Genomic DNA, 22004 nt, shown 5'->3' with positions numbered 1-22004 from the left:
ATAAATTCTCTAACCCAGTGACACATGATAATGTGACAGGCCTCTGTTAAACGTCTAGTTCCCGTCACAACTGATTTCGTTACCCAGTAACACAACTTGATGGGACGGAAACCTCCGTTAACCAACACATACCCATGGTTAGTCAGTTTGTTACCCAGCTACGAGATAACAGGACTGAGAACTTGTGTACACCGCAAGTACTAACCAGAGCTGTATGTTTGTTACCCCACTTGGACTAAATAAGTTTGGTTTCCCAGTTACACACGAATAATGTGACAGACCACTTAACCCACAAGTAACAATCGTTACTAAAGTAACAATTTATTACACACAAGATAACATTTACTGAGAACTGGTGTACACCCACCTGTAGACCTATGTACAATACCTAACTTTCTTACTCAGGCATTCTGTATAAACTGAGACCTCCTTTAACCTACAAGTACCCATGATAACAAAGTTACCCAGTTACACAAAATGTGACAGATCTCTGTTAACCCACTACTATCATAACTAAGATTGTTACCCAGCTACAAAAGATAATGTGAAAGAATTTTGCATGACATTGGTATAAGGTCGTCTTACCATAGCTATACCTCCTCTCTCCCCCCCCCCCCCCCACCCTTCTATTTCAATCTCCCACAAAAAGTCCAAAGTAATGACTAGCACAGTTTTAAAGTATAAATAAATAAGCCTAAGAATGCATTTGGAGGTCGACTTTACCAACCCAAGGGCCACATCCTCTTCTTAAGTATATCCTGCTTACATCCGCTCATGTCTAATATTAAGTTATTATATCAATGAAGTGTTGAAGTGTCTATTTGTTTTGTTATTGTTTATATTTACATCACAATATGTCGAATGACTTCACACCATGCCAAAAAAAAAAAAAATAAGGATCGGATACGGAATCGTTTACGTGCCATCCTAATAAAGACAAAATAGTGCAGGCGATTATTGCATACCGTATAACACAACTTAATCCTGACAACAGTGCTCACGAAATGCGCCCAGTAAAACGTTTTCAAAATCTATATGTGGCCCACCCTAAGCCCGTCGTCAATCGTTTACGGTGGATGGCGAGTCGGGTACAAAAATAACAGAAGGTTCTTGATGAAAGCTGACAATAATACTCTGTAGTTACAAGCAGTGGTAATATTTTTTCTTCAAGTTTTGATGTGTGCGTGTTTCTTTGCTTAATTAAATTTTAGACAATTTACAATCACGATTGCAATCAAATTGGGGGAGGGTTTGGGTGAGGGAGGGGAAAGTGGGATGGGGGAGTAGAGCCTATACTTCGTCATCGCTGTTTTTACCACGTATAGGTCAATTCCTATGGCTGGGTTAGCTTCACATATATACGGACTTTCTTAAGTTTAGGGCGAGGCGCGGGTACAGGGAGGGGACCCGGGGAGAAAATCCGCCCCTCTTCTGAAGTTTTGGCACTAAAAGGTAGTTACATACACAACTTTGTTCAATCAACGTAAATAGTGGAAAACCTTCGTGTTTCCATTTCGGTAGAAATCGCGGTATATACCGATACTTTTCTTCCCGGTTGCCTCTTCCCGACAAATCCTGGATCCCGGTGCCACCGAAGGCATGTATTGTTACTGTATAGTAATTAGTGCAAATTAATCAATTGCTAACAAATTTGTTCAACAAAGTGTATTTGCATGCCACTGGGCGGGTAAGTTATACCGGGAATGCAAACGCAATCTATACTCGATCGTTCTTTTTTTTATTATTATTTATTATTGAGACCTTGAACCACGAAGTTTGAATTACCAAGTAAGACGGTTTTGTCAGAGCAGGACATTGCGGTAGACTCTTTTTTTTCTTTAACCAGTAACGGATGGTTACCTTACATGAAAGATATAGTGTACTATAGTCACACAATGCGGACCAAAACCTATACATGAACTGTCTACGGTTTTTGTAAAGATAGACAGAAACCAAACAAGAGACAGTTATGACGCTTTCGTCTCACAACCGGATCTTAAACCATCTGTAAATATCCTATATTATTTACCAACAAGGCACAAGCTTTATTTTGTTTAAGTTTTCTTCTCTCTAGGTCAAGGTTTGTCTGCTGAGTTATTATAATCTATGGAAAATAATATCTATAGTTAGGCCAGCTGTACTGAGGACCTGATGACATCATCAATTTTTAAACCATAAAAGAGCATTCCAGACGAAGAATCAGATTGTAAAGCTGAAAATATAGTTCTGCTTTTACGGACTGCGGTAGCTTCAATACGCCATCGAGATCAGAAAATATTTCACAAAATAAGTTTGAAAATAAGTCAGCAAAGTGTTCTTCAGATGGTAAGAAAATGTCTCGTCAGAAAAACAGAAAGTGATGGATTCATTAGTTGCGGTATCTCTTATTAATAATAATAATTATTGTATAAAAGTAAGTTGGCCTGACGTTTCGATCCTAGCAGGATCTTCTTCAAAGGCTAAATGACAAGTAACAGTAACAGAAGGGACAAAAATACGCACAGAATACAGACAGGTTAATGAGCATGGTGAGCAAAAAGAGATAGATGTAGAGAGATAGAAGAGAATAATTATGATTATTATAATACTTAATAATATAATAATAAAAACGATCATGATGATGATGATGATGATGATGATGATGATGATGATGATGATGATGATGATGATGATGATGATGATGATGATGATGATGATGATGATGATGATGATGATGATGATGAAGATTTTGATGATGATGATGATGATGATGATGATGATGATGATGATGATGATGATGATGATGATGATGATGATGATGATGATGATGATGATGATGATGATGATGATGATGATGATGATGATGATGAAGATTTTGATGATGATGATGATGATGATGATGATTTTGATGATGATGATGATGATGATGATGATGATGATGATGATGATGATGATGATGATGATGATGATGATGATGATGATGATGATGATGATGATGATGATGATGATGATGATGATGATGATGATGATGATGATGATGATGATGATGATGATGATGATGATGATGATGATGATGATGATGATGATGATGATGATGATGATGATGATGATGATGATGATGATGATGATGATGATGATGATGATGATGATGATGATGATGATGATGATGATGACGATGACGATGATGATGATAATAATCATAATCATAATTCAATTGAACACGGCTTTGTGATAATTCGCTATATGCCAGACTATAATGAACAGCCTATTTCTAGTATTTTTCTCTCTAGGATTGGCCCCTCGTTTATGGAATTCCATGCCACATGAACTCTGACATGGCCACTCACTGCGATATCAGCGCTTTTATAAATACTGATGATGATCGCGTTTTACCTATGAACACAATTAAGATCCGGGTCCTTGTCTTCACACATCATGCCTCGCAGTTATATTCTATACATGCAGTTAGTCGGTATGAATCAATTGATTAGTTATAATGATAAGGATCTACAGCGACGTTATATATTATTTTAATTTTATTATATGATGTTAACATAATAGGCCTACGTCAGCAGATGTCATGAAACCTAGCGAATGTTACCCAATCGTTTAAAATGATATAGTGTTACATTTCTGGGCGCTTATTCTCTTTGTCTGTTTTACATGTCTCAGTCAGAAAGTAAAGGGGGTACTCGGGAGGCTGACAAATATGTCGCTCACTATGGGACGCGGAACAGGTCTGACAAAAGGCGGTTGGAATTCGTCACTTTCCAAAGCGTAGACAGCACTGACTCTCAACTGGCATGTTCTATACCTCACCACATGATAGTAGCCTCGCCCCGCCCGGCAATCGCAAACTTCCATACTATATATATCCTTTCAGATTTTGAGCTATAGAAGAGAGGGTAAGTTTAGAATACTGCCCTTACAAATCCCTTCCGACTGTTCGCTCGTAGTAATACCCACATTAAGTCCCCTTCTCCTCCCTCCCCCTTCCCCCTCCCTCAAATGCTTTCAATCGAAGAACTATGCTCCTTAACATATATACGCGTAGAAAAACAAAAACAAAACATGACATCGGAAATATGCTAATGTGATCAGCAGAGTATATCGTTTTATATGCACTTTTCCTTTCGAGAGGATATACATTACTATTAATGGTGCCCTTAGCGCAGGCTATATTTATACCAACAAGTATTGCATCCGCATGCGTATAGTTCTTGTTAAACTGTATACAATTCGCCGTTGATCTTGTCGGCAATGCAGGCTATATATACGTACATGATATTCACATGCAAAGTATCTTGCCTATTCCCCACGGTGTTACTTCACTTGAAAGTTGACGTACCACCGGCGGTCATGATCATATGCTGAAGTCTCACTGTAAGGGAACTATACGGGTGAGATTGTATCATGTCCTTTTTGTGTGTGTGTGGGTGGGGGGGGGGGGAGTAGTGATTTTTCTTAGACAATAGGTGATTCATTAAACCGAAATTCGCTTAACTGTGACATAAACATGGCATTTATATGCTTCCGTATGTCGGTACTATTACCTTGTTCTTTCTCGTGCACACATACATTACAGACCCTTGGAATTACGGATTTGGCCGATTTGGCAGCGTTTTCTAAATAGCAGAGGGGCCTCCCCAGCATAATATCAAAACATCCTGTTTCTCCTCAAACGGTATCACTGGCTTTATAGTATGTTGTGATCGTCAAGTGTGTATTGGCAGTTATATACTAGCGTTATCAACACTGACTGCAAATATATGTAGACGGCATATATACACATATATGTATCTAGATAAATATGACATTGTGTAATCTCAAGGGGAGTCATCGTGCAGATTCTTTCAAAGTCTTTCAAAGTCTAGAATCCGGGTTTACAGGCCTTTAGGCCTTTGTATTCACGTATAGGGTGAGCCGAGTTGCAAGGTAAGAGTTCTTTGAAATGGTTTGACTTTGTTACGTAAAATTAAGGCAAACGTTCGTGACATGGTCTTAAATGAGAACGTTTAATTTTTCTCGCAGGTCTTGGGAGCTGGCGTAGCCAATACTCTCTTTAACAACAACAAAATCGTTCAGGTGTGTGTTCAGTTATACTGTCGTGCCCCATTCATCGTATAGTAAGATGATTGGGTGAAGTGGGGAAGTGGGGGAGAGGTGGAGGTGGGGGAGAGACGGCAAGGATACGGTGGGTGGTATTGAGGACAGGTGGGTCAGAATACACCATCAACATAGAATCACTAAGTTCTTCCCCTAACGATGTTACAATATGGAGCTGTCACGGTGTGGCTCATATGCTGGTGTGTCTGGCTGACAGTGTTATAAAATGTAAAATGGTCATTGGTAATTAACACATTTGCTAGATAACTAAGGTCAGTGTATGGCTGGTCCATGACAGTAACTTGATGGGCAATACACTACATGGGCGTGTCTATAGCCAGATCTCACAGATGGAACAATGAAATCCGTCAGTACCGGTCAGCTGTAATACGCAGTACATAAAACAGGTTATTTGTACTAGAATACTAGATAATATGTTGTGATGTAAATCGTGTACGCACCTTTAAATGGCCATCAGAACGGCATATATAGGTCTCAGCTTCGAAGACTAGAAACCGCCAATCGGGTGTGACGTTAAAATATATTACATAAAAAAATAAACGTAGCCTATATATATGAGGACTTCCTTCGTGACATTGGGCTTTGTCATTCTGATGGTGAGGGGTTGGGGGGGGGGGATCCTTAGTCGCATTTTGATTCAGTGTGTTTTGACTTTTTGTATGAATTTTGCGTGCTCGCTCCTGTTTTAATACGTGCTTGATAAAATACACCGGGTTGTAGAAAGTTTATTACATGGCTGCAGAAATTACGTACCGGCTTTTTTTTTCTTTTGTTATATATAGGATGTCTTTTAGACACAAAAATAATAACTTTATCTGTTCCAGTTCTTTAGAAATCACTGCTAACAGTTCAACTTGTTTTCCTGTTGAGAAATTACTCTATAATATGAGGCTCATTGACTAAAGTGGCTGGTCTATTGAGCCTATAAGACAGATACATATTAGGTCAGTACTACTCATATGCAAATGCAAAGGGCAAATGGTGTTTTATTTCACCGAAGGGGGTTTCCGCAGTTGTTTGGTATATGAAGTTAAGAGAACAAGTTGGTTGAGTTATTGAAATAGTATAAAACAATGGTTTAATTAACATTGTGATATCGTGTCTACACTGAGGAGTCGACGTCATCATCAGTTTAGCCTTAAAGGAGCATCCCAGAGGTTAATCATATATTTTTAAAGCTAAACCTCTTGAAAAAACAGAAGAGTTATAAAGAAACATATATAACTTGTATTCAAAATTGTCCTCTATTCGTGCTCATCCGTTAATGTCATTAATTTGGCATCGTGAGAAAAATAGACTTTCATGAACATATTTATTTTCTAAATAAGTGACACTATTTCCTTATTATCCAAGTACACTTTAAATGTTGTTCCATACCCTCTCGTGTCACGCTCGTCTTCGTCTGAAATCTATTATGCAAGCATTGCCTAGACTCTTTTAGCTTTCACTTTCGAAGTTTACTCAATTGATATGAACCTCGCTGTCAAGTCATAATCAACCCCCCTTAATCAGCCAATCTTAGCTTTGTTTTTAATGTAAAGGAAGAAGAAGGAGAAGAAGGGGGAGGAGGAGAAGGAAAAAAAGAGAGACCAGGGAATTCTATGATTGCAAAATTTGCGACAAACATACGTCATTAATAAGAATGATAAATACCCATGTATATCTCAGAGGCGGATCCACACCCACCCACACACACTTCATTGTCAGTTAAAGCTATTAAGATGCAAGTCTGTTTCGAGCTGAACATCATACGAAAGGGTTAATGCGAAAGCTGAAAAAAATAGGAAGGCAGTGTAGCCCGTATACTTTGTTTGGGTGACGACAAGCATGGGGAATGAGATAGAGAGAAATTATGGAGGGGGGGGGGGGGATGTTGGACACACAGACGGATGGATTCTTTTAAATTCTCCCCCTCCCTCTCTTTCTCTCTCTATTGTATTTCTCGCGCATTATGCTAGGGGTTATGCTGCATGCCTAAATAATATGTCTCAATTATCAAAGTAAAATGATATCAAACATTCTGTAATATATAGCTTACTGGTTTTAATGTAGTTTCACGAAATCTTTCGAATAGCCTAAACACTGGTTGCCTGTTGAATTCAGAATTAAGTTCAAAGTACTGCTCCTGGTGTATAAGTGCATTCATGGAATGGCACCCGCCTATTTGTCGGACGATCTGTCCTTCCAGGTCAATACTCGTTATACCTTGCGTTCTAGCAATACACTCACTCTCACTGTTCCCAGAACTAAACTGAAAACCTATGGCGACCGTGCCTTTCCATCAGCCGGGCCCAAGCTCTGGAATGGTCTGCCCATATCTGTGCGGAGTTCTCCCACTCTCATTCAGTTCAAGTCTTGCTTGAAGACTCATTTTTTTAAGTTGGCTTTCTATTAGGGTTGTACAGCGCTATTGAATCATTCGTAGATTTTATCGCTTTATAAGTTCATTTATTATTATTATTATTATTAAACAACTATAACTCGATCGTTATCCAAGTCTGGGGGGGGGGGGGAAGAGACCGATTTTTTGTTTTAATTCTCCTCATGTTTTGTAAAGTTTATGACTTCTTACTTTCATGGATTTCAGTCCAAGTGAATTCGACTCCAAGTTTGGGACCGAATTGGCGTAGCGCATACAATTCTTTTTTCTTTTTTTTTTGTAAACGACTAAATTGAAAGACAAAGGCTAAGAAACGCAAAGTAATGTGAGTTTATACGAATTGGCTTCATGCCAACTTTCGTTTTAATTATTATATATATATAGCTTGATAGAGAGATCATATCGTCCATGTTTTAGTTCTATATATTCTTGAAATAGTCAATGGCTCTTGTTATTTCATGGCAAATGGGAGTCGAATGGGAGAGGGGTGGTGGTAGGCAGGTAAGGTAGAACTTGAAAAATGAGTCCATGCAGAGGTAACAACGACAATAGCCTGACATATTTTGCATAACTTTGAAACGAAACTTATCTTAACAATACATTCATGTACTATGCAATTCCCTGAAAAGTCTTCCAAAAAAAAAATTGAATAAAAGAGAAACAAGTCAGTATAATTTGGCTTTAGCATGCATTGTAACACAGCTGACTTTGTTTACTGGCATCCTTGTTGATATAATAATAATAACAATAATATTATAATAAATAGCAGACTGCGTATACAAATCGCACTCGTTAAGAGGAAATTAATAGTACCTATACTAAAAGATACATAGAAGCCTTAGGGCCTATTATTTGTATGATAAAGGGATCAATAACTTGTTAATTCAATAAATGCTTATTATGAAGGAGATGAGAAAGAAATTCCGGGTATACTGGTCAATTTGAAGCAAAGGGGGAAAATATCAGCACGAAACTTATTTCGTTATCATTGTTTGCAAAAAAGAAACGAAAAAAAAAGAACAGATTTTCACGTTAGTTGAGTTCGGTCCATTTGTATACTAATGATTGATGCTAAAATTTAAAGGGAATTGAAAGAAATAGCTAACAATTTTACTTAAAGTAATACTTTTTCTTCTCATAAATTTTGGAAATTTGACAAATTATTCCTTATTAAATCACGTGAAAATGTGTGTTTATTTATTTTTTTTTTTTTGTGTGCATTGAATTTCGTTCCCGACAACGGTGTAGAAATCATTGCACTGAACCAAAAACTCACGTCACGTGACCAGGGCTATTATGTTTAGGGCATTGCATATTATAACTGGTCGTGACCCCATAATGGGCTGTAACTATATAGCAAGATTATGTATCTATATAGCGTATATTATATATGCAAAATAAGATATTACCTCCGTAACCAAGGAAAGTAATTTAGTTTCCTAATCAGCCACTTTTGTCTTTTACATAACCTTTACCTTGTACTCTGTTTTGTTTTTACTGACTAATCAAGATGTACATCTATAGTGTAAGCGAATAATTGAAGTCCCATGGGCTAAGCGTGGAAGTATACAAAGCCTAGGACGATGGATGTGGTAATTACCTCATGGCATCACACCACGTTAATGTTCTGAGCATAATCAACCAGGTTTATACTTTCATGTAATGCGTGCAGAGTCCTCCCGTTGTATATACATTTGAAAAACGTTCTTTCTCCTCTTGAAGTTTCATTAAAAAAAAAATTAACAAAAAGTCAGTGGCGCTAGACTGAAATAGCTTGTACAAATTTCAGAAAAATCCGATTAGGGCAACAACAAAAGTTTGGTTTACCACAACAGTGCACAAACGCAAAGCCTGTTAACTATTCATATGTATAAAGCAACGACAAACAGGACCAAGTATATATAGCCAATGTACTTCCAATTCACGGATAATTGATGTTCTGCAACTTGGTAGCTATATGGTCTTTGAGTTTTGTGTCATTTTGTGTTATTCACCAGTCTACAAGTCGCACTCACTTTTGAACATAGCAATTACCACATGGATTCTACTTAGCAGGATGATTTCGTAAGAGTTTATGACCGTTTCTGGTGATACAGCAACTTCGAAGTTATAGAAGCGGATATAGGGAAATCGTTTACGTTTTCACGTCCTGTTGTAAACTGGTACAGTGTTATCAATGAAGTAACCTCCACATTGTTTGTTTTTCGCAGAAAACGGACTCTTCTCGGGTTACTACATGTGTAAAACCAACTAGTATTAGCACAGCTGAAAAGGTCAGGGGTATGTATGTTAGTCCATAACTAACGATGAAACATATCCAGCGATGACGAGAACTCTCAAGGTCTATTTCTACCATCCTTCATGAATCCGAGAACACTTGCACAAAAAATCACTTCAGTTGGGAATATACCTATATAACTAGAGTGTAGGGCGAATTCTATAACAAGTTCATTGTTCATTTGCTCTGTGTGTCGATAGGTTCTACCATGGAGCTATAAACATGTCAACTTCAGTCTTGAAACCATTTGTGTATAACTGAATCTTCTCAAAAGAGATTGAGTTTTGCTCCGTCAACGAGGAGTGTGTGCGTGTGTATGTATGTAGTGTATGTTTGTCTGTGTGTATACGCCATAGAAAGCACGCACAAGGGAAAGATCCAATGACGAATACGGCTGACTGGGGAATTATAGACTTCGTGGGCAATGGCTGAGCTAATCCGCGCCATTCAAAGCGAAGATAAAGTAGAAATATGGAAACAACTGGCCACAAGCAAGGAATCGGCTAACTATCAGTCTAAAACTAAACGTGAAACGCCGTTGTTCTGGGCGAGTACGAAAGGATACACCGACGTTGTCAGCAACCTGTTGGCGAAAGGCGCCAACGTGGAATCGAAAACCAACTGGGGGGCGACACCGTTACATGCAGCCTCCGAAATGGGACACCTGGAGGTAGTAAAGTAAGTCTGATACATCGCTGTATTGATCTGCGTACGGGAGGGGGTGGGGATGGAGGGGGAGGGGGCAGGGTGGGGTGTTCCAACATCTCTTTGGTCGTAGGGGGAGGCGATGGAAGAGGGAGGAGGTTGTAAATAGTATGTATTCAAACGGGAGTGCGCTGTTATATCCATGTCTATTTTCAGGCTTTTGTTTTGTTTGTGCTCAGGAAACTCCACTGAGAAGTGGAAGGGATGATCATGGAGGGATGGGTGAAATTGGGACGCAAATTGAAAGTTTAAAATATAGTTATCCAACGCTTTTAACAGTAATATGCCTCTAATTATTGGAACTCTTGAAGAAGAAGAAAATGCCCGATAGTCTCATGCAATTCTGCCCACCCAGTCCTAGCTCCCGTGCTACATATAGGCTTACCACGGACGGATCGGCAGGATTTCAAAAAGTATGTCGTTGAAACCGACTACCACGTAGGGGGTTCGAGGGTTCTCTCCCCAGAGATAAAATTAAAGTGTATAGACGTGAAATAGTGCGTTCTAAGGCATATTTCGATAATAAATTAAGTCCATAAGAAGGTACGCAAGCTTGGGCTATAATAATAACTATTTCATTTTGTATTCGAGGTTGAAAACTGGGTGGGGGAGGGGGGAGGATGTTCACCACGTCGATCCGCGAGGCACCATTCCAAACCTTTGGTTAGAGATCTCGTAACACCGAAATCTGTTCACAGAAAATTCCATCTTTTGATGTTATGGTGTTAACACCCCGTGATCCCAGATTGGACCAGTCGAGTGTGTATGCATATATACGCCACACAAAACAAAGCAAACACTCCGTAACCATTTCACGTCAGCTCGGATTCTATATGCAATTTCTATTTTTCAAACGATAGTCTGATCCGTTAGGGTAATTTTTTTATTAAGGTTTATGGCTCACGGTATGATATAGAGGGTCCTAAGTCTGTTCTCAGTTTGTTAAACGGTTGACATTAACGTAACACACAGTTTGTTGACCTGTTTCCACTATACAGGGTAAACACGTACACAATCATGATAGGCGCCTCCCGTATCATAGATATCGTTGTTTAATTTTATGAATGAAGATTAAAAGTAAACACCAGACGCGTCCCTAGCCTGTTTAATTCGTAGCGTACGGGGTTGTGGTGTGATGGGTAAAAATTCCGCGCCTAGCCATGCAGGCTTCCGTCTTGTGAAGGGTAAATGAGTTGCGCTTAGCCAGCCTTTGGTCGTGTGAGGGGAAAAGACAAACAATTGTCCCAATTGTTGATGGTCAGTGACTTTTCATGACACCGTATACAGATATAGGCTCTACCCGTATATAACGGTGTGTAAAGTATGGCAGGATTGTAGTGATAGAGTGTAGAGTCAAGCACACGATTATACACCCCAGAAATCAGCCCTGGCCGGGTGAAAGCACCAGCCTTTGTATGGTTTGCCAGGAACGAAACTCACAATATAAATTACCGGGGTTTCTAAAACTAGCCCCCCCCCCCCCCCCACGCACTCCTCTTTCATCTTCCGTTCCCTTGTGCTGTCGGAACGAAAGTCGCTTAAAAAAAGTCGACTTGTGAAATGGTTGACGATCTATTAAAATCAGTGTATTGTGTACAATATTTGTTATCGTTCTTAAATTCAAATTTCGGAAATAATTTAGAGGGTTAAAGAACTTCCACCGTAGTTTTAGAAACTAATTTCAATTGTTAAAGGCAGTAGGGTTGTGGGGGGGGGGGGGGGTTGCGGGATGTAGGGCGAGTTTTGATAATTTGCGTGGGGATTGTATAGGGGGATTTGAGTATTGGTAGCTTTCAATAACACAACTTCCGATATCTCTTCCATGACAAATCTGTCGACTGCCATAGTTTATTTGCCACGCGTGGGAGTAAAGTAATAAGTCTGTATAATTGTATTTAGCATGGAAAGTGAATAAGGGGTGTCTGTGTATGTGTACCCTTGTTGTAACATGTACAGGTGTACTTACTTGTAGCGTGGGCGTCAATTTGTTATGTTATACTTATAAAATAACGATTCGTGGCAATCGGATATCCGATTCAAATGAAAGGGCCGCGTGGGCGTATAGAGAGAATTTGAGTTTGAGGATTTTACAAGTTGCTTCTTCTTTTTTGTTGTTGAAAGAATATGCAAGGGTACGGTACTAAATTGTTGACAATATTGCCTTATAGGCCTACATGTTCACAAAACGTTCAATTATGTACTTGTGTGGATATCAGTCCAATAGCACACGGGTTTTGAAGTTATACCCATCAGTATAGATATATAGCCTAACACACACTCTTAAACCATCCCAATTCCTTAATCCAACCCTCCCCCTCCCCCTTCCAACCCACCCATTCATTTCACTGTCTGACCAACCTGTTCGACCGCGAAATGAGACGCTATGTAACAAACCTTAATGTTTTGGGAGCGATAAAAGTATTCTTGCACTTCTCAACTAATGTGAATTCCTTTGTATACACACACACACAATACCTGCCATCCCCTCCCCAAAATTGTCTTTAAAAAGTAGTTCCTGCCTTTTTTCCCGCTATCAAAGCACTGCCCCCCTAAAAGTAATCAAGCTGAGCGCGCCCTGCGAAGGTGGGGGGGGGGGCGGGAGATACCCATCTATGGTTATTCCCTACCACGTGCTCCACCGCTGCTCCCAAGTGAGACTGAATGACGTCTATAGGCTCAGTGAAGAGCAAGTATGTCAGACTTTCAATGACATAGACTTCTAGATCAAACTGAATCTGCAATGAATCATTAGGTTCATGTTTCTTGCTATATAGCGTCGATAGTTTTTTTTTCAAGCTGCAACAAGCTAATGGCCGTAAGTTATCATAGCGTTACCAACTTACGACATAGCGTAACACCGGTCAGCCCCTAACCCGCCTGCACACCGCCCACGCGTCAATTATTAATTATGCTACTGATATAAACGGTAAGCTCAAACTGCAACACTGCAATCAAAGACTAATGGAATAATATATATATTGTCCTATAATTCACACCAACGATGAACAGAAGATACAATTGTTTGCTTTATTTATCTGGAAAAGAAAGGAAGTGACGTGTGCATGTACCTTGACCTTATTACCCTAACTTTTTTTCCTGTTCTCAAGATATGAATGGTATATGCATGTATCATAGGCTTATATGTATATACCTCCTATCTACATAAAGTGTATAGGCATATATGTCGGGTAATTGGCCAATATTTGATCAATGAGTTATCTAGGCAACAACTTTAAATACTTCTCGTCGAAGGAAGGATTATCTCTTGTAATATTTCAATCTTTTCCTCAAGTTGTTGAAATACGAATATATCCCCTTCACCCATCTCGACCCAACCCCCCCCCCCACACACCCAACCCCCCCCCCCCCTTCCAAAACACTTTTTTTTTGTAATTCTCGGTTGACACATTACTCCTTTGAGATATATAAATCCTTCAATAGTTCTGGAAATAATTTTGGAAAAAAAAAATAATAATAATAATTCAAACATCAGTAAGTTTCAGTGTACTGATGATCTTTAACCCCTTCCACAAACACCGGACGATTTTCTAATTACTTCTTCTTTCTTTTAAATTTAAATTTAAAACAAAAGAAAAACACATAAAACAGATAAACAGATAAACAAAACACAATAGGAATGTGTGATACAGACCCCCCCCCCCCGCGTTGTTGTTGGTTTTTTTTTAACATCCTGTATTGTTGGGAAAGGGGAAAATAGACACGCTTATTACCACCACTCAGAGGACACAAACAATACAACATATTATCTGGCTTATAATGCATGTATAGAGAACCTGCTTATCGTCTGAGCAATTGAACAATTTGAAGTGATTATTTGTTAAGTTAGATGCCGTGTTAACGGTATACTGAATTGTACAGAGAAAAAAAGAAACTCCGTATCGTGTAGGGCCTATATAGTATCACAGTGATTATGTCTGTATTATATTCACTAAGTAATTATATGAATAGTAACAATAGCAGCCTGTATACCCGTGACCTCTGTAGATCCGGGTTCAATGAATTATCGCGCTATGTACCATAATATATATATATATATATATATATATATATATATATATATATATATATATATATATATATGCAGTTGTTTCCATTTGATCTTCCATGCATAATTTCCGTCTTTACGTTTTTCTATTTTTTTTTTATATATACAACGGCCTATTTACCCTTAGGTACGCATTATTTTGATCGTAAGATCAATAAATATTACATGTAACGTCTGTGTGTATTATAAAGTGCACTATAGGGTATTGTTTTAGGTGATAAATAGCAAATGTTATTTGAGGTCAACAGAGGCTACAGTAGGTGGTAAGAGCATAAACAAAATATATATAAAAATGTAATATATAAAAAAAAAAAAAAAAAAGTGTACACCAATAAGCCCTTCACTGTATGTGAACTAGTGGGTATAGTACAGATTATTCCACGTTATAGTGCAGTGCCAGTATACCTTGTTACTTCGCGGGAGTTGAAGAAAATAGTTCGAAAACGTTCTAAACAGAACTGCACTAAAACCTTGTATGAACCTCACACGAATGCTAATATAGACATTCAAACAGTCAAATGCTTTAGAATAAAAGAATGGTTACGTAACTTATATTATGTAGTCCCATAACTGCCTAGATATTGGCAGGGAGAATCAGTATATATGCCACTGTGTATAGATATTCACATACCGTATAGTAATAAACCTTGCTCAAAGTTTTGAAGGTTTCCTAAATTGACTAGTTCACCCACACCCCCCACCCCCACCCCCCCCCCAAACAATCATACCCACCCTCGTGCTCTTCGGAATCTTGTAACTGCTGTATTCCAAACTAAATTACTCCAATAAAAATTCGCCATAGAAATTACAATGCAGATGTAACGGATAAGTTTCACGCAAAAATATTAGGTCAATAATAACAGTGTACGTGTTTCAATTCTCGTTGCCCCCCCCCCGCACCCCACATCCTCCCCTTCCCATCCGTTTAATCACAGTTGCTTCAACTTTCTCCTCCTTGGCCTGTATATTTGTCCTAACTGATTCTGGTTATTTTCCAATTTCCCCAATTTTCACCCTAAATTATACCTATGTTCACGTTGCCGCATTTTCGACGGGATGTAAGCCATTGTTTTCTGCAAGTATACTTCTTAATACGTACTCTGCCCAGTCTGAGAGTTTTCGGCTCTTTTCGGCAAAATGCCAAATACTGTCGGAGTGTGGTCATCGCGTTGTATTATGGGAAAATAATACTCAGCGTTTTGAACTGTATTAATTAATCTTGTAATGACAAATGGCAATATAACCCATTGGTGACTGCATGTATATTACTAAATAGCGGATGCACATTCTAAATCCTTGTTGATTTCCATGAATCGTGTCTTCATATCAATGTGGTGTTGGTAACTGCACGGAGAGTATACGCCTACTGTAAACACTCCGTTGTTATATTGCCGCCGCTATAAACGTCACACGGTTAAGTAGGCTATATATCTAAAAAGCATTTATGACTTATAATGTCTGCTCTCTGTAATTATGCTGTTTAATATAAGAGTCAGACAGTCTCAGGAATTGAAAATCATTCATCTTTACGACATGTTATAGAACGTCTGGTTTTATTCATTACCTTTTACAATACTGTATGTATGGGAAGTTTGTAACGCAATTATTTGCAACTGCGTAACTCGTATCGAGAAATAATTTTGTTGGTGTATACAATTGTACACTATTCTATTGCAATAGAAGAAACTAAGGTCCCTTATGCCAGCTACGGAGATTTCCCTTTTCGTTGTTTAGTAGTCGAATTCATAGAAACATGAATAAATGCCAGTTTATCGTTTGGTGTTTAACATGCAGTAAAAACGACTGGGGTGGAAGGTTGAACGATTAAAAACGCGCCATGATATTTGTGGCACATCCGTGTGCCCCCAATAAAACATGTGAGAATCAGCCGTCATGTTATTTTTATTGGTCGAAGTGACTTTTATCGTAATTTCCCTTGTAATGATTGGTTATTGGCTATATATGCTGCTGCATAGGTGTTTAACAACATCAGTATATTTAAACAGCTATATATGGCCCGATGTGTTCTTACCCGTTATCTTATTGAGTTTCGTGTTCACATATGATTCATACATCCGGCCTGAATATAAAAACGGGGGCACTCTGGAGCGGGGTAGGGGTAGATGGGGAAACTAAGACGAAGTGTGGCAGTACCTTGCCAGTTTCCAGGGCGGGAACTCCCATTCGAAAATTTATGACAAAGGTCAACACTTTGAGCTTTTGGATCCCCAATAGTTTGATGTCTAACTGATTTTTTACATTAGTTAATTCATTTCTCAACTTTTGCGCTACCATATCATTCCGTGTGATATTGTCGCTATTTACTGCACTCAGGTCGTATGTCTGTTTTGTATATTGTTTTTTTTTCACCATTCAATACATTAATGTTTAATTGTTTATTAATTTCTTTATTAGGTTGCTCATCGCACACCGGTCACCGTTAAACCTTCAAACACAGTTCGGAGATACACCGGCGCATCTTGCTGCATATCGCGGTCAATTCGAAATCGTGAAATTTTTGGTCGAAGCTGGGTCCGACATATTCATCAAAAATTCAGAGCGTCGTACGATCTTAGATGAGGCCTCAGTCGCTGAGAACGCTAAAATCGTGCGCTACCTGGACGGTGTGGTATTCGGTGGTAAGTACTACGTTTGATAATAAAATGGAGAGGAATTGACCTTTAAATATTGGTGTCGCTGTGACGTGACAAGATTTTAAAGCTGCTGGGCTGACGGGAGATAATTCTACTTTCTTGTTAACCCCGACTGACGATTGAGGTGAGGTGATAAGAGCGCCCTCATCATCTTTGCGCCAGTCACGGCGGCTGAACGACCAATAAGCATAAAATGCCTTAACAAGTCACTTCCTCAAAAACACCCGTCGCACCTACCACCCCTCCCCACCTCCCAAATGAATAACAATGTGTTACCAGAATTGAAAACAATTGAATAGCATTAATTCTCGATTGAGACTGCTGGGACGTCAGCCTAAAGTTTGGGTTAAAGGAACATTCCAGAAAGTTAATATAGAAGAGTGCGTTTGTGGTGTACCAAATTAGATATTTAAATACGACTTGCAATCAACTTGTCTAGGACAATCTAACCCCTAGGAACCACGGTTAATAACCGCATATCAGCAGGGAACAAAATACCCCTCAAGTCATCCTTTAAAGACTTACTGATACTTACATAACTCAATCTTTCTAATTCTTATTATTTAATTGACTGTTTGATTGACTTTTGCAGACGATATGAAACCGACCCTATGGAAGACACCGTATCATGAGGATCCAATGGTGACCACCAATCTTATGCACCCAAACGGCACCAACTCATACCCAACGTCACCACAGAGAAAGCAACCTGTGTGTCGATCGCACTCGACACCCTTCACAGAGCACGACAAAACCACAAAGGAAAGGAAAGGGATGCTCAAAAATTTAAAGCTTAGAAATCGAAGCTTTGATGAAGTTGTCCATCATCCTACAGTGCGACTGCGCGCTAACAATCAAACAGACGACGTTTTGAAATACTGCGGAAGCCGAGCGAGACATCCCGGGGTGGATAGTTTGGACTCACCTAATCGGAGAGAGTCGGGCAGCTTGGTCGATGACGTCATGCATAAAAATAAACATCTCATTACGTCATCTTCGCGCCCTCGTTCCGATATTCCACCTGCCAGCCGACAGTTAACGAATGCGCGTGTAGGCGAGTTGGCTGAAAGCGCGCGTGCTCAGAGCTTGGAGAAGTTAGTACAGGAACTACAGTGTGGGCTGTCCTACACACAAGACGAGCTCGAGAAAACCAAATCAGAGTTAAAAATGGCAAAAGAAGAAATTGATTTACTCTGCAGAACGCAGAAAAACATGAAATCACAATTCAGTAACAACAACAACAGCGACAACCGACAAGCATCAAGCAATGAAAAGAAAAGATTTATTCTGAATATTAACCATAAGTAAATCAGACCTATTTCTATTTCTTTCTATACATATTTTTTTTTTTGCTAGTTTTAATTTGTGTAAAATATTTTCACAACATTGTAAATCGAGTTTATGTTAACCAGCAATACGTGTACAGTAAATGGCTTATATTAAGGAATTTGATCACAAACGTTGTCATCATCTTTGACTCGTTAAAGTGTTATTCCGGTGGCAGTCAATGTAACACTTACCCTTAAAGGAGAGACATACCTCAACCATCATTATTTGTGTGATATAGATAACCGCCATGAACAACCACCCCCAAACAGCTAAGAGAAATATTATGATGTCGTTACAGAAGATATCACAGATTTTATGTTCCTTCACACACTAGACCGAAGACTTGATCAAGTCTAAATATGACATCATCGAGCCACCTGTCCTCCATTTTATTTTCATTTTTATGGTTTTTCTTTATTTTATTACAATGTTCATTTTTCTATCATGGAGATGAGGTTTGCAAATAATGAATCTAACATATTAAATCACCTGACATAATGACCTAACGATGACATAATGATTTAAGTTTCAACACTGTTAACATTCTACCTTGTCGTGATGACATCATTCACTCGGAATGTTGCCAGATGCATTCAACAAGTACCATCAAATTTGAAATATCATCCATGATACATGATGTGGTTTTGTGGTAAAGATGCCGCATGTTTTAGCCACCGGAATATCTCTTTAATAAATGTAAACAACTGTGCCATTGGTTCTTTCGCCTGTTTTTTCTTTTTTAAATATTACTTTATACTTTTTTTAACAAGAAACAATGAAACTTACTCTGTTTTGTTATTAATAGAAGCAACGTAACAGCGAAACGCTGAAATAGTGTCCCTTTAAGGGAGTATAATATAAGTAAAATAAGAAAGCCTTTCACATATTGTAAAAGCATTATCTTACTTTTATCTTACTTTTTTAATTTTATTTTATTTTCACCTATATGTATAGTAAAGTTGTTGTAATTCCCATTCTCCCGTTTGGTATAACAATTATAATATATGATTAATATTCCAACGGTTTTCATAATTGAATGCATGTGTTCAAATACGCTTGCAAACGGTGTTGTTATAGCCTAATTGTCATCGTTAGTATGACATCATACGACGTTTGGCGACGATCGTGGGAAACGTTCCAAGCTATTCGATTTCTAGCACTTCCCATAACAATTAGTAATGTTTGTTTTTGACATTAAAAATTTGACTAAATTAAAGTTCCATTTCACAATGGCCACAAAAAACAACATGAAAAACGCTTCTAGTTTTCGAGTCCCGTGCTAGGGTACATATTTTGTACTCATGCCATATCAAATTGTACTCAATTTCTTAACCTGCAGTCGCTACAAAGCACTCAACTCATTACGCTAAGTATGAACGAAATGGATTTTTAAGCAAACACATTTTTTTAACATCTTTATGAGCCTACATAAAAACAAAAGCTTAGATGTTAATTGTCAGTGTTGTAACGAATCATGACGCGGGATACAAAATATCAAAAGTGAAATGGTTTGAACAATTTCTCAAGCTTGACTCGTAAGTCGTAAAGATAATATCGTAAAGTCACCTCACTGACGACAAATTACAAATTGACCAATTACGGTTTTTTTTTTTTTGATAATTCATCATAATCATTTATAGTAAGCGTAGATACATGTTTGCATCATTTTACTAAGCATTTTAGGCCACGAACCATCAACATTTAATATAGGCCTATTTCGGCTTTTTGTTGTTTCATTAGACTACTGTATCCTACTGTAGCCTAGGCCACGTTTTCGAAATGAATGTACAGTATATATTATAATTAATGATGATATGTCTTTCTTCATCTATTATTTATTGTTACGCATTCAACATGCCTTAGTGACTTTCATTTAAGCAGTTTGTTGTGTTTTTCCTGCTATGTCCGTGAAGGAGTTGTCGCCAAAGCAACCAGCAACACACAGAGCTTGTTTGTACTAAAGGACATACCTCTGCCTAACACACTTCCATATGGCTAGTATACGTAGCCGAGTGTAACCTAGCTTACTGAGCCTACATTACGTATAAACATTCAGGGAGAAACTTATCGTTATTCACTGGTACGGTTATACTTATGGTTACCAGCTTAAAATCATTCACGGGAAGCGTGATTTTTTTTCCCAGGATGCACTGATTGAGACACGCCTCCTTTTATGGTAATTACCCACAACCATCCTGGGAAAAAAATCACGCTCACGGGAAATGTGGTACTAGTTAAACGTACGTAGAACTGTAGAGCTGGAACATGTTAATATATGCAGGAAAACACGATAACCTTTCCGAATTATGTATGTAGCCTACCGTACAGCCATCTTTTGATTACGTCGACAGTGTGAACGTTCGGTTTACATGTGATTCATTTTTCATTTGTCAAAACTGTATGCAAAGCACAATGTTTCTGTCATATGTGATATAGAAACACTGAATATTCATAAAGCTGTCCAAATAGCCTATACTTAGCCTTGATTCTGCTATTTCTCGATGTCCCGATGTAACTTATGGTTATCTTTGATTCACCCTTCTATGATTTCTTGTAAATGCTACTATATATTTAATAATAATTTTTCAATGGTAGTTATAAATTTTTGATTTTGCCATGTATCTTTTCGACGTATCTTGGTTATGATTATAATTATTATTATGATTATAGTTATTTGTCCATGTTATTATTTATGTATCCATGTCATGAGGTATCTCTCAATGCCAATATATTTTCCATATTAATTGTACAATTTTATCATTGTCATTATAGTTACCTATATTTGTCCACGCTATTGTATATTTGTCCACGCTGTTGTATATTTGTCCATGCTACTGTATATTTGTCCAAGCTATTGTTTATTTGTCCACTAAAATATATAAAACTATTCCCAATCAAGAATGGGTGCCCTGCTATAGCGTTGAATGATATTAAAATTCGATGCTTGTTTACTCGTTTATTTGTATTTTTTGTGGATGAAATAATAAAGTAAACACAATGCAGTAACTTTCATGATTTCATTATTTCGATTAAATATCTAATTTATTATAAGTTACGCATCTGAGAAAAGTCAACTTCTTGTGGCCAGTTTGTTTCCCTGCGACGCCATTTTGGATCTGGAATCTTCCCCTACTAGTACTACATAGTGGGGCGAGGAAGGGCGTACGTGTTCCCCGTCCCCCACAAATCAACGCCCATGACTAGTTTCCTAGGGTATACGGTACTAAATTATGGTTACTAGCCAAATTGTGATTGCGTTTTCATGGCAGCACATTTTACTCAAAATCTCTGTCTGTATAACTTACGTATGGCTAGCCTATAACTTTATGTATGGTTCAGCTTCAAGTAAAAACAACGACATTGTCAAGACAACACAGAGTGAAATCCGGGTTTGCTGGAAAAGGTAAGCCTAAACCATTCTATGGCCTAAACACATGTCCAAGTGATCTCAATACTCTCGGTATAAATGTGTCTGCACGTACAAGT

At 38.3% G+C, this 22004-nt stretch overlaps 1 protein-coding gene across 2 annotated transcripts; it reads left to right on the top strand.

Moving 5' to 3' along the window:
- The first annotated feature begins 4668 nt into the window (after positions 1–4668).
- On the top strand, positions 4669–21520 carry LOC139961339 (uncharacterized). Of its 2 annotated transcripts, XM_071960479.1 has the most exons (4): positions 4669–4914; positions 9697–10442; positions 16951–17174; positions 17782–21520. In XM_071960479.1, exons 2-4 carry the CDS (start codon positions 10189–10191, stop codon positions 18495–18497), a joined length of 1194 nt encoding a protein of 397 aa, XP_071816580.1. In that variant the 5' UTR covers positions 4669–4914; positions 9697–10188; the 3' UTR covers positions 18498–21520. The 2 variants fall into 2 exon arrangements, with proteins under 2 accessions (XP_071816580.1, XP_071816581.1); XM_071960480.1 differs by lacking the exon at positions 4669–4914 and having other exon boundaries at positions 9346–10442.
- The last annotated feature ends 484 nt before the right edge of the window (positions 21521–22004 follow it).

Source organism: Apostichopus japonicus, chromosome 20 (genome assembly GCF_037975245.1).
Source record: "Apostichopus japonicus isolate 1M-3 chromosome 20, ASM3797524v1, whole genome shotgun sequence".
Classification (NCBI taxonomy): Eukaryota; Metazoa; Echinodermata; class Holothuroidea; order Aspidochirotida; family Stichopodidae; genus Apostichopus; species Apostichopus japonicus.
This window is presented reverse-complemented; position numbering and strand designations above follow the sequence as displayed.

What these genes read in the sequence shown, in the direction of transcription:
- LOC139961339 (XM_071960479.1), top strand. Translation starts at nt 10,189, where the DNA reads ATGGCTGAGCTAATCCGCGCCATTCAAAGCGAAGATAAAGTAGAAATA. An exon ending in GGACACCTGGAGGTAGTAAA is followed by an intron (nt 10,443 to 16,950) that starts GTAAGTCTGATA and finishes TTTCTTTATTAG; the next exon opens with GTTGCTCATCGCACACCGGT. An exon ending in GGACGGTGTGGTATTCGGTG is followed by an intron (nt 17,175 to 17,781) that starts GTAAGTACTACG and finishes TGACTTTTGCAG; the next exon opens with ACGATATGAAACCGACCCTA.